This window comes from Cystoisospora suis (assembly GCF_002600585.1).
Source record: "Cystoisospora suis strain Wien I chromosome Unknown contig_2119, whole genome shotgun sequence".
NCBI classification, from domain to species: Eukaryota; Apicomplexa; class Conoidasida; order Eucoccidiorida; family Sarcocystidae; genus Cystoisospora; species Cystoisospora suis.
The window spans coordinates 24108-37398 of NW_027154918.1; the positions used below are offsets into that span (position 1 = coordinate 24108).

The following is a 13291-nucleotide window of genomic DNA, read 5'->3' on the forward strand; positions in this document are numbered from 1 at the left end:
CTCAGGCGTGTCCGGCTCAATGAGGAGACAGGGTCTCGAAGTGGAATGGCCAGTTATGCTGGCTTCGGTGTGGAAGAGGTCTTCTGTCAAAGCCATCGTGAGAGAACAGGAATGCTGCGAACGACCAAGCAACCTTCGGGGTATCACCTGGTGGTCAGTCACTGGGAAAACCGACTGTAGGGCTGAGGGATGCCTGCGAAGTGGAACACGTGAGGCTCCGTGCATTTTGTTTCCGTCAGGAGCGAAAAACGTGAGGCGTAGAAATGCTTCACTGTTACAGACATGGGCGCCTTCGAGCACGAAAGTGCCATAGGGATTGGCTGAGCGGCAGAACCGGTTGGAGGCTGAAATGTCAGTTCGTGGAATTCCTTTTCACACGAAAGTATAGTGCCACCACGTCGTCCAGTGAAGTGCTTCGGGAAATCCAAACTTGGTGCGCTGCCATGTCGACGGGAATCGTTGGGTGTACTGTGAGCTGTAGTTAAACCTCGGGGTATCCTGGGGCCTGGACTGGCCTTCATCACAGTATATACATCGGTCCCTGTCGCTACCTAGCAACGTCACATGCGGTTGGTCAGCCCGGATGACGCTCTGTGTCGATTGATAACGAAACCAGTGTGCGTTGTTGCAAGGTCTTGTATCGCCGGATGTCAAGAGAAAAGCTGAACACTACGGAACAGTAGTGCGGCGCATATTGGGCGGCTGAACCAACGTTGAACTGCTGCTCTTCCCAAAGTGGTACCTCCAAGGGAAGATAGCTCTGGCCAACACGGTTCTGCCGTTGATTTTCACGGCGGAGATACGGATTGCGAAGCAGATACACAATTGCTAGCTTGTCTCAGACGATGGTGTTCGCAGGGGTAAACGTCTCCTCTGCAGAGCGCGGGGAAATCGCGATAAAATGCATTTCCCCTCTGTGTTTGTGTAGCATGGACGGGAGGTGATATTCGGCATTGGTCTCTGCTTCAGAAGGCAGCACACCAGGGACGTAGTCATCGGGACACGTGCACTGTTTTGTTCGCCGCACTGACCTCGCTTTCAACGTTGAATACTTTTTTTTGCCGTACTGACCTCGCTTCCAACGGTGACTTCTTTTCTCTTCTCACGCTCTAGAAGACTCTTAACGAGGGTAGTCCTCGTGTATTGAATCTCGCACAGCAGCGGGTACAGTCTTTCTAGCGCCGGCCTCCCATGGACTGAGTTGGCGGAGCGAGGTACCTTTCTCTGCTGGGGTACGGCGTGACTCGGTCGCCGTAATGACTGGTGAGACCCTGGGATACCAGACCAGATGCTTAAAGTGAAAGCATGAACGTTTCGCGTCTTTTCTGTAGTATGAACGCGGCGCCTCTTTCCTCAGTTCAGGTTCTGTACACTACATGTCCTGTACTTTGTCCCGTCTTTGCTGCTTGGCCACACCTTCCCGTCTCTTATCCAGTAATGCTTTCGAAGCTCAAGGTCACAGGCTCTTTTGCCGGTCATCTTCGGCAGGTACTTGCATGCCTTCGGGGCAAGAGTGAAAGAAGTCCGTCCAAGTTAGCAGACGTTTCTGCCAACTCTATTGTTCGCCGGAACGACGTTTCAAATTCCTCACAGCCTGGAGTCTAGGGTCTGGACGTGAGACACTAGAAACTGATTGCTTTTGGTTGGTGCACTAAACTATCCGGACTCTATCAACTCTATTGTATCGAGGAACAGAGGTAGAGATCACTATCCGAAGAAATAGTACCGATGAGGCAAACGCTATGCCGGGGTTAGTGCATGAAGTCACTGACGATAGAAGGGACAGCGACTCAGTGCTTCAGAAGGTTTTTTTTTCTCTAGGGCAACTTGTGAGCTAGGGCCGCCATTGCCGATTTGTAGAGAGGACGGAGTAAGTGTGTGGTTGCCGGCTGCGCAGCTGCTCGGTGTCTGCCGTCTTCGCTCTCGAGGCAGCTCCTGCTTGTCTCCCCGGAAATCTCGGAGGAAAGTAACGTGGAGGGGGGCCACCCGAAGTACCAAACATGGCTGGACCTGCCCCGGAGACGAAGGAACTCGACGCTGCCTCTGGCTGGTGCACTGGCTGTCCAGCGTAACAGCTAGGCGACGAGAGAGCCTAGGAGAGTCGCCGTTCCAGAGCGTAACGCGCGCTGCTCCGCTACGGTTGCACTCCGTCGCAGCAGTGACGAGGAATCGAGATAATAGACGGAAAGTCTTGGTTTTGCAACTAAGAAGTCAACAACCGCAGTTGGACGGGACTGAGACTGAGAGGTTGACGGTCAAGCTGCTCTCACGCTCCTGACAATCGCCGGCAACCACTGAGTGTCCGGCTCGGCTCTTCTGGCGGAGTTCCAGGCTTTGTCGACACTCATTCCGAAAGCCACCTACAGTCTTCTTCTTTTTACTTACAGCGGCTGGAAAAAAGAGGAAAAACAACTGCTCTCCCCTGTGGTCAGCGAGAGTAGGATTCCGGAACAAGACAGAGAACAGGCCCACCGACTCCCCTTGGCTGGAGCGACTGTAATCATCGCAGGGTCTCGTCCTTAGCGCATGACACTCGGCTTCGACGGCAGCATTACACTACTATAGTGCCGGACACTCTAGTGCACTACCCTACCGGCTCCCACCGATCGCTGGTGACCAGCACAGTCAAGAAACTGCGCTCGCGTACCTGGTAGCAGCTCAGTCAAGAACCACTGGTTGGCACTAACCGGACTACACGACTCCCGTCGCCGTAAAAGTAGCAAGGCGGGACTAAGTATTTCGCTGCCAGCTCTCCTTGTCTCCCGGCCACAGTCGGATTCCATGCTGTTGTAGGTGCCTGGATTGCTGTCCTTGCTTGACCTAAGATACCGCGGCGAAGCCACGAGACACAACCATGTGCGCGGTAGCCCCGCGTTGTCGATCGAAGCACGCCGTGACAGCAGCATTGAACGAGGTGGCAGCAGTGGAACCGCTGCAACGTGGGAAGACTGTTGCCTGAGTTAGACCTGTTCCCTCAAGTATCTCTCCAGCCGACTGGTTTGTTGGTGACAACGGCGGTTCGCCGTCAGCCACCGCGAGGCTGTCGCGAGCGCGCCGCCCTTGTCATCTGGACTGCTGCACAGCCGCTCCTCCTCACGAGGGCTGTTCGGCAGCCTGACTGGTTCAAGCCACATACTCAAAGCAGCGAGAGCAGAAAACCGGAACCAGACAGAGAATAGGAGACGGAAATGATACACCTTGTAACGTCAGCGTCCACGTCCCCCTCCTCTTTTGGCACTTGCTTTCGCTTTGAGACTGCGTCCGCGTGTGTAATAGAGCGAGTCTGCAAGTAAGCGTACCAGGCAACACCCATCTGATGGCACCCAGCGATGCAACTATCTGGCTCCGCTCTCATCTGCTGAGCGTAACAGTGCGGCGTGTAGCCCGGGAATGCACTCCCGGCAACGTCTCGTTACTTACCTTTGCGAGAACCGGCCTTGCTACGTTTGTTTTATCCTAGGCGGGCAACGCCGCGATGAGCGTATACCTAGCTGCCCGGCACCAGTGTGTACCCTCCAGTAGAATTTCTGGTCCGCCGACAGCTGATCAGGGGCGTCTCTGGTCCCACTCTTTACTTGTCCCTGTAGAAAGCAGAAGGAGAATCAGAACACTGGGAGGACAGCAATTCTCTTGGCGGTGCTTTGGATGCTTCTTGCACGTAGTTTCTTCTTTGTTTTAGGGCGCGTGCCCAGGTTTGAGAACTCCGTTCGCCGCTCTTCCGCCTTCAAGACAGCGGAGTGTCTTGTCTGGTTTTGTCTGTTCAGTAAGTGACCCGTCCTTTTGTATTCGGAAAATGCAGGAGGTCCCGACAGGCCGCCAGAGATTTCTAACACTCAATTTTGAGAGTGGCTTTATAGGCCACTAGAAAGGATAGTACTTGTGAAACGCCACCAGTCGTTGTGCAGTTCTCTTTCAGCATAACCATGAACGAATGGCCAATGTGACGAGGGAAGTCCGTTTTGGGTGCGGCAGCTCCGCTCCCTCCATCATTTGTCCCACAAGTGGAGCTCGGCACAGCACTAGTGCGACTCCCCGCTGCAGAAGATCGGTAGTTCATCGCCAGGGTGATCAAATGCGACACAAGGGTTGCGAGGTAGTCGACCGCTTCGGAACAACAGAAAGTGAATTCCCCTCCTCCGACTGTGCCGATTAAGAAAGCCTGCAGCTATGGAGCATATGAGCTTGCTTGCGTATGGCTGCGCAGTAGAGCCACTGGTACACGGGACATTTTCGCTCTTCTCGCTACAAGGAAAGCATACTATCCGGCTACTAGCATATGAGCTTGTTTGTAGCTGTGGAGCATACGAGCGATATGAGCTTCTCCGTAGCTTTGGAGCGTATGATTCCTGATTGAAAAGACACCAGTCGAAGAGGTGGTCAAAAGGACGGAGCTACGGGGGCACAAGGGACACTCTTGTCACTCCGTCAAAGTTCCACTCGGGCAACGGCGAAACTGGTGTGGACGCCGCAAGAAAACGGGTTTTCTCTTTGTACGAAGCAGGTGCAACGGCTGCAGAAGGGCGTACGAGAGAAAAAAGAGCCTACTTCCTTTCCATATGCATCGGACACCATACTGCTAACAGACGAGTAGCAAAAGGGTGCCGACCGTTGTGCCCTCTCTCTTTCCCGTCAAATGGTGATCCCTTGTACGCGGACATCTGAACTGGTAGTAGGACCGAACGTAAGACTGGGCTCACGAAGAACTATGTTGCTGCACTTGAAGACATACCGTTCCACAACCAACCTCTCCGCGTCGTGGTGCTCCTACTTTTTTTCCGGATTCACAAATTCCGTAGTTTCCTCAGAACTGCGGAGAGATGAACAGGAATGTCTTCTCACGGGGCCTTCGGGAATCGAGCCTATTGTACTGTCCCGTTTTCAAGTATACTGCAGCTTGTGTCCTGGCCTATCTGAGAAGTCGCCGGAGATCGTTCGGTTCGTATTCGCTTGATATCCAACTCGGGACACCTACCAGAGAATTCAAGAGAGTGGTTTTGTTGCCAGCTTTTCGCGGGCCTTGCACCACAGCGCACTCGCGAAGAGGCACGGCTCACAGGCCGGAAAGCAGACAGTGGCGAGGCGGGCGACGCTACAGCATCGGGGTAATTGACGATCAATTTCGGCAGATAGGCCTCAGATCATTAAGGAGCTGCAGAAGTGAGGATGCTACCACAGAAAGGAACTACAGACGACGGACAATCATAAACTCTTCCGAAACGGTTACCAGAACAAACTCTGCTGCGGGGAAGCGAGTCTCCCGCGGGGAGTTGCAGCGGGGATGTTACAAGGGAGGTACCGAGAAAAGCTTGTTGTTCCGCAGTCGAGCGATCACCTTCGAGGAAGCCACCTATGATATATACAGCGAAGATCAGGGGGGATCAATCCTGCTGGGTCTCGCACTGCAACGGAAACCCACAACTTCCTCGGTGTTGTAGCCGCGCGCCTACTAAGTGAATGGAAACCGTACACCGCCAGAATGAGGCAATCTGCTACAGCGGCAGGACAAACACGATGAAAACATGCATATTGCCGGCCTGAGATACGTTTCCTACTATCCTTCCCCTGTGAAACCGTGCCCCTCTGGTGTCAGGGAAGACACACGAGAACCAGACAGCTGGTAGTCCAAGGCGTTCACGAGCCGCCCCTCGAGTTCCGCAGGACCGCCACCTTCATCAAGGGCGTCGTCGCATTCAGTGGGCTGCTGACGCAGGCACTATACTGTTGGACGCGGTCGGGTACGACTGCGGCGCCCCGTTCCCCACCGGAAATTCGCGTCTCTAAGATGCGTGTGGCGGTCTCCGAGCGAAGTCCCTTGGGAAGGACGGCCGGAGAGGCCGACTGCCTCTCATACCTGTCGTGTTCTACCTCGGTTTGCCTCATTGCAGGTTAAATGAGAGAGCTTCTTTATCGTGTGTGGGTTACGCGGCCACGTCTCAGTTAGTCGCTCGTTGCGCTGTAAAGATGGAGGATGTTACAGTTCCTGTTCACCGAAAGTCCGTAACATTGCTTGGAGCCATTTTTGTTGTGATCAGTGTAGCCAATCCTGCGGCGATACCAGCTTCCCTTTGTTACGCGGGTGCGGCGGACCCTCGAGGAGACACCGGCAGTTTTTTTGTGGTGCAGCAGGGAGGCCCGGAAGGAGTTGGTGGCGATGCAGGTGCAAGGGGAGCCTCACGTGGTGAAGAGCCTCGGAATGAGGAAGCGGATCCTGCTCCTGTCGGAGAGGACGAGGCGAAACGAGAAAGCGTCTCTGGTAAAAGCGGAGTAGAGGGCAAAGGCGCAAGGAAGTCCCCGCTAAAGAAAATTATTCTCGGCACCGTCATTGCTGCGGCGCTTGCTGCGGCTGCGGTGTTCTTTTTTTCACGCCGTAAGGAGGAAGGAGGAGGAGAAGAAGCCGTACCCGGGCCCGCCAAGCAGAGCGCCCGTCCGCGACAGTTCGAAGAGTGAGAGCAGACCCTAGGGGGCATGTACTGTTGTTTTGGTCAGGTGCTGTGGCCGAAAAACCTCCTGGCTTCTCAGGATAATGCAACGATGCCGTCGTGTAGTTATGTGTTCACGGGGGGCGGGGAAGACAAAAATGATGGGGGACTGGATTTTAGAGAAGTCCAGTAAAGCGAGAGAGCCTCCCTTATGGTCTCTCTACGTGTGCCGCCGGGATATCAGTTCTCTGTAGAGCAAGCGGTGAGTGCTCGAGTGCCCCCACGTTGGGAGGATGGACCGTGGAAATGCGTAGCACGCCGCGGTCACCTGGAAAGACGACTTTTTTTCGGGTCGCACGTTTTTGGGTTTTGGTAATGGCGAGTTCATCGTGATGAAAGATCACGGCAGACATGATTGTGCGATGGAAAAGACAGACTGCGCCGTGCCGTCACGGTGTGAAAAACTCCGTCACCCGTCGGTTGCACTGGAGACAAGTCACCCGGGTCAGACCTTTCCTCACGGCATCCCGTCTCGGCGACTGTCCCGCGACTTTTGACAGTTGATCTGTTAGCTGGCAAGCTGCTAGATACGCGAGAGCGTTTTCTTTGATTGGCAGGTGTCTCCGGATTTTTAGACGTTGGTTGCTAGGAGGAAGGTTCTGTCGGTCATACACTCCGTGCGCGGGCCGTTCCTCCCTGGCAGGAGCACCTTTTGTTATGAAAGACGTCAGTTGTAGTGTAAGAATATCACCAGGGGGAGTGCGCTCAACAGTGAAGACAAAAATTGTGAGGAATGAGCTTTACTTGTCTCACGATACGCTCGCAGAAAGACGTAGAAGCGTCAGGAGCCCATGTGTCAAACATGCGAAGACAATCTCATTGTAAGATGAAGCCCTGATTCACCTCTCATTTGTGAGGCAAGCCAAACGGTTCTGAATCATCGTCATCCGAGAGAAGTCCCTCACGTGACCCTTTCTTCCGGTTTGGTATTGTCCCTTTGTTTCTCTAGTGGTGGAACATATGTAGTTATGGCGCTCCCTATTTCGATTTATACCTTTGGATACGGGGTGCATGTCAATAATACGAAAGCAGTCTGCACTTCGTTCGGTTAGTGCTGCGTCGGATATCAGGTCGAGACCGCGCGGTGTCTAGCGACAATTTGGGACAGAAGCAAGAGAACACGTGGCGTGACCTGTCAGGGGTCGGTTTGTCGCCCGTTGCGCCGGCTGGCCGGTTGCCGACAAAACACGCGAACGACACACCGATCGACTGCAATCTCGCTTACCGGTGCTTAAATCTTCAGATGGTTCGGTTGTAGAACTCACCAAACGTATCAATTGGACATGAAACACGACATGGGCTTGCTGGACTATGACAGGCGACATGGCTCTCCCCTGTTTTCGGCCCAGTGGCACCATCTTCCAACGCGGAAACAGTGTAAAAGCTGCGCGAGCAGCTCCCGAGACTGGTCTATGTTGATGGAATGAGTACGGAGCAGACTTCCTCGTGTCAGTGCTTGGCACGGACGTCTCTCGGACAAACTGACGAAGTCGGTGGAAGCAGGCAAGTGAAGGTGCTTTACGTGGTTGAATGAATGCCAGCAAGAAGATATTATTGTCCGGTGTGACTGAAGTTTGAAAGAAACAGAGAGAAGAAAAAAGTGGAGCTCGGTATCACTCAGTAAGCTGTCTCATGTGGCACACCACGCGTCGGGAATAATGAGGCTCCTTGACTTGGGCAGTGCGGCGGGGGTGGCTTTTTCATATGCACTGGAGGGGCAGACGTATTGAATTTAGCGAGAGCTTTTCCTACTTCAGCCATCTGAGTAATTGCAACTAGCCAGGAAAGTCACAGGAAGTACGGCCATCTCCAGAAACAGTGAGGGTGTTGGGTGTCTGAAGGTGTACGTCATGCCATAGACCTCGCTTTTACCGACGAAGGAAGTTCGAGATGTCCAGCCCGCGGAAACAGAGGCTGTAACCATGTGTCATAGAACAGCTTTCCACCCGTCAACTTACATGAAGACAGCCTCCGGAGTATCAAGTTTTCGCTTCCAGGTAAAAAGTATCGCCCGAGAAGTTCAGATCGCATACACGATGGTGGCACGAGAAGTTGAGAGACATCCATGCAGCTGCTTTCTTTCTTCCTTTCTTTCTCGGTCTTTCATTTCTTTCTTATGGTACAGATAGAGAGTACTACAACTCCTGCTAGTAGTTGTAGTAGCAGTTCCAACCCCTAGTAACGATCGGTCGACCACGCAGCTCCTGTGCTAACGACACGAAGATTGCTCTTTCGCTATTTCTATATAAAGACATGGATCGACACCTACTATGAATAGACAGACACCATCGTTTTCTCCCTCTGCATGTTAAGAAGTGTGCTTGATGAGGTGCCGAGTTCGTGTGAAAGAAGGACCCACCTTCTGAGCGGGCTTGGGGCGCATCTTTGTTGTCGATCCATCCAGACAGTAGTTGGTTTCCCTCTTCTCGTCTGTTTTCATAGACGAACTTTCATGTTTCCATAGAAAAACATAAATACTTGAGACAGTAACAACTCAGAAAAAAAGACGCCCTCTTCCATTCGTTATTACTTCACAGAAGACTCCCTCCAATCCTACTTACAATTCCATAGTTGACTTCCCTCTCTCTCTCTTTGCATCTCTACCTCTCTGCTTCTCTTTGTGTTTATAAATGTGCATGTCGAGAAACTTTCTACGAACTCGCAAAAACTGAACATAGTTAGAGGCGAGAGGAGAGAAGAAGATGAAGCCTTCCGATCAAAAGACATTCCTCAAAGACTCAAGACCACTGGAAGGTACGGAAATTACGAAAAAGAATGGAAAGAAGCTTCCTTTTTCTCTTTCGTTCATTCCGTTCTCCGAGTCTTCAAGAGCCTAACATGGATGAAGTTATCGTCACGTGATACTCATCTATCTACTCTGTCCCTTAGTACAGCATGCAGCTAAAATAAATACGGTGCGAATCATTCCCTTCTTTAAAAGTGACCAGACAATCAAGACTCTCTTCGAAACTTCCTTTCGCTTTTTACAAATGCCTATATCATTTTTACCATCTCCTGTCGATATCTTGAGATCTGCCTTGGGGGGATGTTGTTTCTTCTCGATCTCCCCCTCTCTTCTGCAGTAGAATGGTGAGGTCGATCAATCCTTTCAAGAAAATATCAAACAGTGAGAGAAGGAGGCGAAGATTCCTCCCTACTAGTCCAGCAGTATCGGCCCTACCTTCCCCCCCCTGTCTACGTCAAGATCATATGTCTCCGAATACAAGACGACGAGTGTCCTCACCGATGTTTCTCCCCCCAGAACGTCTCGATATGCTATCAGAGAAAACACCTACGCCCCAGCTAGCTACCTCTTCCTTGGGGTCACTTCAATAGATTTGACCAGCTGACTTTTTCAGCGCCACCCCTACGATCCAATATGACAGAACCTTCCTTTTCTTATGTTAAGAACGAAGAGAAGATGACAAACACATCTACAAGAAAATCTCTTCTTCATCTTTAAGATTCCTTCTCGCACCCCGCCTCGCCTCTACATGGGGGGGATGCATATCTCTATGTGATGAGAATCGCCGGCTACTTCACCCCTACAAATTTCATTAAGTCTAGCTACGTGCCGCTCGACACTTGGCTTGTATCCGCTTCAGTTCTCGGTCGTCTCTACAGCGTACATCTATCTCCTCTTTCTTCTCTTAGCAAGATGAGTTCTGATTTACTTCTATCTCTCTCTTTATCCCCCAGATACGTAGGCATGCAGTAGGTAGGTCAGATCTGAATGGAAGATCCATCATGTAGTAGACTCGGTCACTTGCGTCTAGAGAAAGAAGGATTATGACCTTGTCTTAGAGATGACGATCTTTCTTCCCTGTCACTTCAATTCTCCTCTTCTTCTTTCCTCTCTTCTGAGCCCTATACAACAGAAAAATATATATATATATATGTATAGATACAGGTCACTTCTCTCTTATTTACTTCCATCGTTTTCATCTCTACATAGCACATCAACTTCTCTCATGAGTCTTAGGACACGTTCTACGTCTCCCTCTTCTTCTCCCTCTCTCTCTTTTCTTTCACTACACTTCTTTCCTTTATGACCGATCGATATCTTCTCTTTCTTTGAAGCGTTTTCTGCTGGGATCGAGTTCTCTTTCATATCCTCCTCTTCTTTTTCTTCTGGATTGTCTTCTGAGGTACCTTCTTCAGCGAGATGATCCTTCGTCTTCTTCTTTCTTCGATACCGTTCCCTATCCTCTTCTTCTCCCTCCTTCTCAGCTCCCTCTCGACCCGCCTCTAGGCCCGATGTCTCAACTTCCCGACTTCTCTTGAGATTTCTCTTCTCTTCCTCAAAACGTCTCTTTCTACTTTTATGAAGACCATCAGGAGAATGAAGATCTTGTGAAAGTCCATCTCTTGTATCTTCTTTCTCTTCGTCGATAGTCTCCGTAATCAAGAAGGTGGGTCTCTCTTTACCTTCCTGATCGCTGCTAAGACCATCTTCCCTCTCTTCTTCTTCATCTTCTCCTCCTCCTAAGATACTTGTTTCTTTCTGAAGTGCGAACGTTGAGAAGAGACACTCAATGATATCAGCTCCCCCATGTCCATCCCCCCAGCTAGACCCCGTGTCTAGACACCCGGTATCACGATGGTGATGGTGTCTACTCGTAGATGCTTGCCATGCTGTATCTTCTTCCTTCTTCCTTCCTTCTTTACGACTCCTATTCTCTCGTTGCTCCTCTTCTTCTTCTTCTTCCTCCTCCTCGTGTAGAAGAGCATCCCATGTATCGAATGCATCAGAAGACGTCGACTCGAGGCTCATTCGATCAGATTTCTTTGACGATGCATGCACACCTTGTCTATACTCTGTCTTATCATAAAGGAGGAAAGAATCTTCCTCTCCGTAATCATCGTCAAAATCTTCTTCTTCTTCTCTTGTTCTTTCGTCTTTCTCCTGTCGAGGTTTGCGTAGGACTTGTCTCGATTGTCTATAGACCTTGTCTTCTTCTTCCTTGTTTTCTTTTCTTTCTGTTGCAGTCCTTTTCTCCTTCTTTTTGCCAGTTGTGTCTTGTTCTTCTTCTTTCTTCTCTTCGTCTCTTCTTTGGATTTCTCCCTTCTCATCTTCTTCATCTTCCTTTTCGCTACTCTCCTCCTCCGATTCAGAAGCACGAAGCTCGAAGTCTTCGTCGTCGTCTTCTTCTTCTTCGTCACTCTTGTTCTCTCTATTGCCGTCACTCTCGTCTTCTTCTTCTTCATCGCCCCCCATAACCGTGTCCTTGTCTCTAAAGCTTCTCATCTTCTCTTCTTCACCTTCGCTCATCTCATCCCGTTGTTTCTTCTCTCTCCTTTTCTTCTTCTTTCTCTTTTCTTCATCTTCCCTTTCTTCTTCCATCTCCTCTTCTTCTTCCGCTCTGTTTTCTCTTTCATCCTCTCCATCTTCTTCTTCTTCAGATCTCTCACTGTTCTCTCCCGCTTCCTCATTCCTCTTCTTCATGGTCTCTTCTTGTTCCTTTTCTTCTCTATCTAGAGCCTCTTTGATCAAGTCCACTTCAGCCTGGACGCCTTCCACAGTTTGCATATGGGGGTTGAGAAGCACAATTTCGAGAATTCTAAGCTGCTTTCTCATCCAACTCGAGGGGAAAATCTTCTCATCTTTGTGCCAGACCCATACTCTGTTGTCTGTATGCATTACAGGCTTCCCTCCTAGAGCCGCACATACCCAGAGAACTGCAGAGACACCTGGGAGAAGACCTTCGTACACACGTACACGATCACTTCCTTCGCCTTCTTCTCTCACTCTTCTTCTTCTTCTTCTGCTTGCCTCTCCGTCGTCTCTTTCTTTTCTCCCATCGGATGAAGATGACACCTCTCCTTCTTCTTCTTCTTCTTCGTCTCTTTCTCTTTCTTCTTCTTCTCCTCGACTCCAAAGAGTCGTTGTCAGGACAAGATGAGGTACGCCTTCTTGTCTCTTTTTCTTGTTCCTCTTTCCTGGATGGCGCCGATCAAAATCTTCTTCATCTTCTTCAAGAAAAGAAGAAGATGAGGAGGAGGTGAGAAGTCGCTCTTCTCTTTCTTCATTCCATTTCTGTAGACACTGTAAGAGCCGCTGTAGAGGACGGTCACCGTGAAGAATCTCTCTGTGACTTTCCTCTGCTTCAAGAAATTCTCGCCATCTTAGAAGCTTCAGAGCTAATGTATATCTTTGCTTTGTCGTAGGTTTCTGAGGGAAAACAACTCCTTCTTTTCTTCCCGCTCTTCTCTTTTCTTCTTCTTCTCCTCCTCCTCTCTTTCTTCTCTCTTTACGATCATCCCCCCCTGACTCTCTTCCTTTCGAAGATGAAGAGAAAGAAAGAAGCGTTTTCTTCAAATTCTCCCTCATTTCGAGATAAGAATCCCCCGACAAAGGAGAAGGAGTCTTTTCTTCTTCTTCATCTTTGCCTCTTCTTTCATGATGCCTTTTCTTCTTGTGATGGAGACGGTCGCGTCTGTGATCTTTCTTCTTCTTCTTCATCTTCTTGCTATGAAGAGAAGAAAAAGATGAATCTTCTTCTTCTTCTTCTCCCCCGTAGACACATTCCTCCTCATCTTCCCCTTCATCTCTTTCGCCTCCATGAGGGTGTCTTCGAGAGAATCGATCGCTATCTCCAGTCGTATGCCCCTGTATAGCACTTACAATTCTCTCTAGCTCCTGAAGAATAGGAACGACAACAGGAAGACTAGCAGCCAGGAGAAAGATGCAGGGCCCTTACAGAGAGAGAAAAGAGATATAGATAGACAGAGAGAAAAGAAAAGGCAAAAGGTGGTGTCGTGGATACTGCTGCACTGGGTGATGAATTTAACAGAAGAAGAAAAAAGATCAC

The 13291-nt window shown here is 50.3% G+C and overlaps 2 protein-coding genes across 2 annotated transcripts; one reads left to right on the forward strand and one right to left on the reverse strand.

Annotated features, from left to right (window-relative positions):
- The first annotated feature begins 5885 nt into the window (after positions 1 to 5885).
- Positions 5886 to 6841, forward strand: CSUI_004509 (uncharacterized protein). Its single transcript, XM_068064700.1, has one exon. It carries the CDS (start codon positions 5962 to 5964, stop codon positions 6445 to 6447), a length of 486 nt encoding a protein of 161 aa, XP_067923321.1. The 5' UTR covers positions 5886 to 5961; the 3' UTR covers positions 6448 to 6841.
- A 1462-nt stretch (positions 6842 to 8303) lies between these two features.
- On the reverse strand, positions 8304 to 13119 carry CSUI_004510 (uncharacterized protein). The gene has a single exon (XM_068064701.1). The coding sequence runs from the start codon at positions 12940 to 12942 to the stop codon at positions 10402 to 10404; it is 2541 nt and encodes an 846-aa protein (XP_067923322.1). The 5' UTR covers positions 12943 to 13119; the 3' UTR covers positions 8304 to 10401.
- Between the last annotated feature and the right edge of the window lie 172 nt (positions 13120 to 13291).

What these genes read in the sequence shown, in the direction of transcription:
- CSUI_004509 (XM_068064700.1), top strand. Translation starts at nt 5,962, where the DNA reads ATGGAGGATGTTACAGTTCCTGTTCACCGAAAGTCCGTAACATTGCTT.
- CSUI_004510 (XM_068064701.1), bottom strand. Translation starts at nt 12,942, where the DNA reads ATGAAGAAGAAGAAGAAAGATCACAGACGCGACCGTCTCCATCACAAG.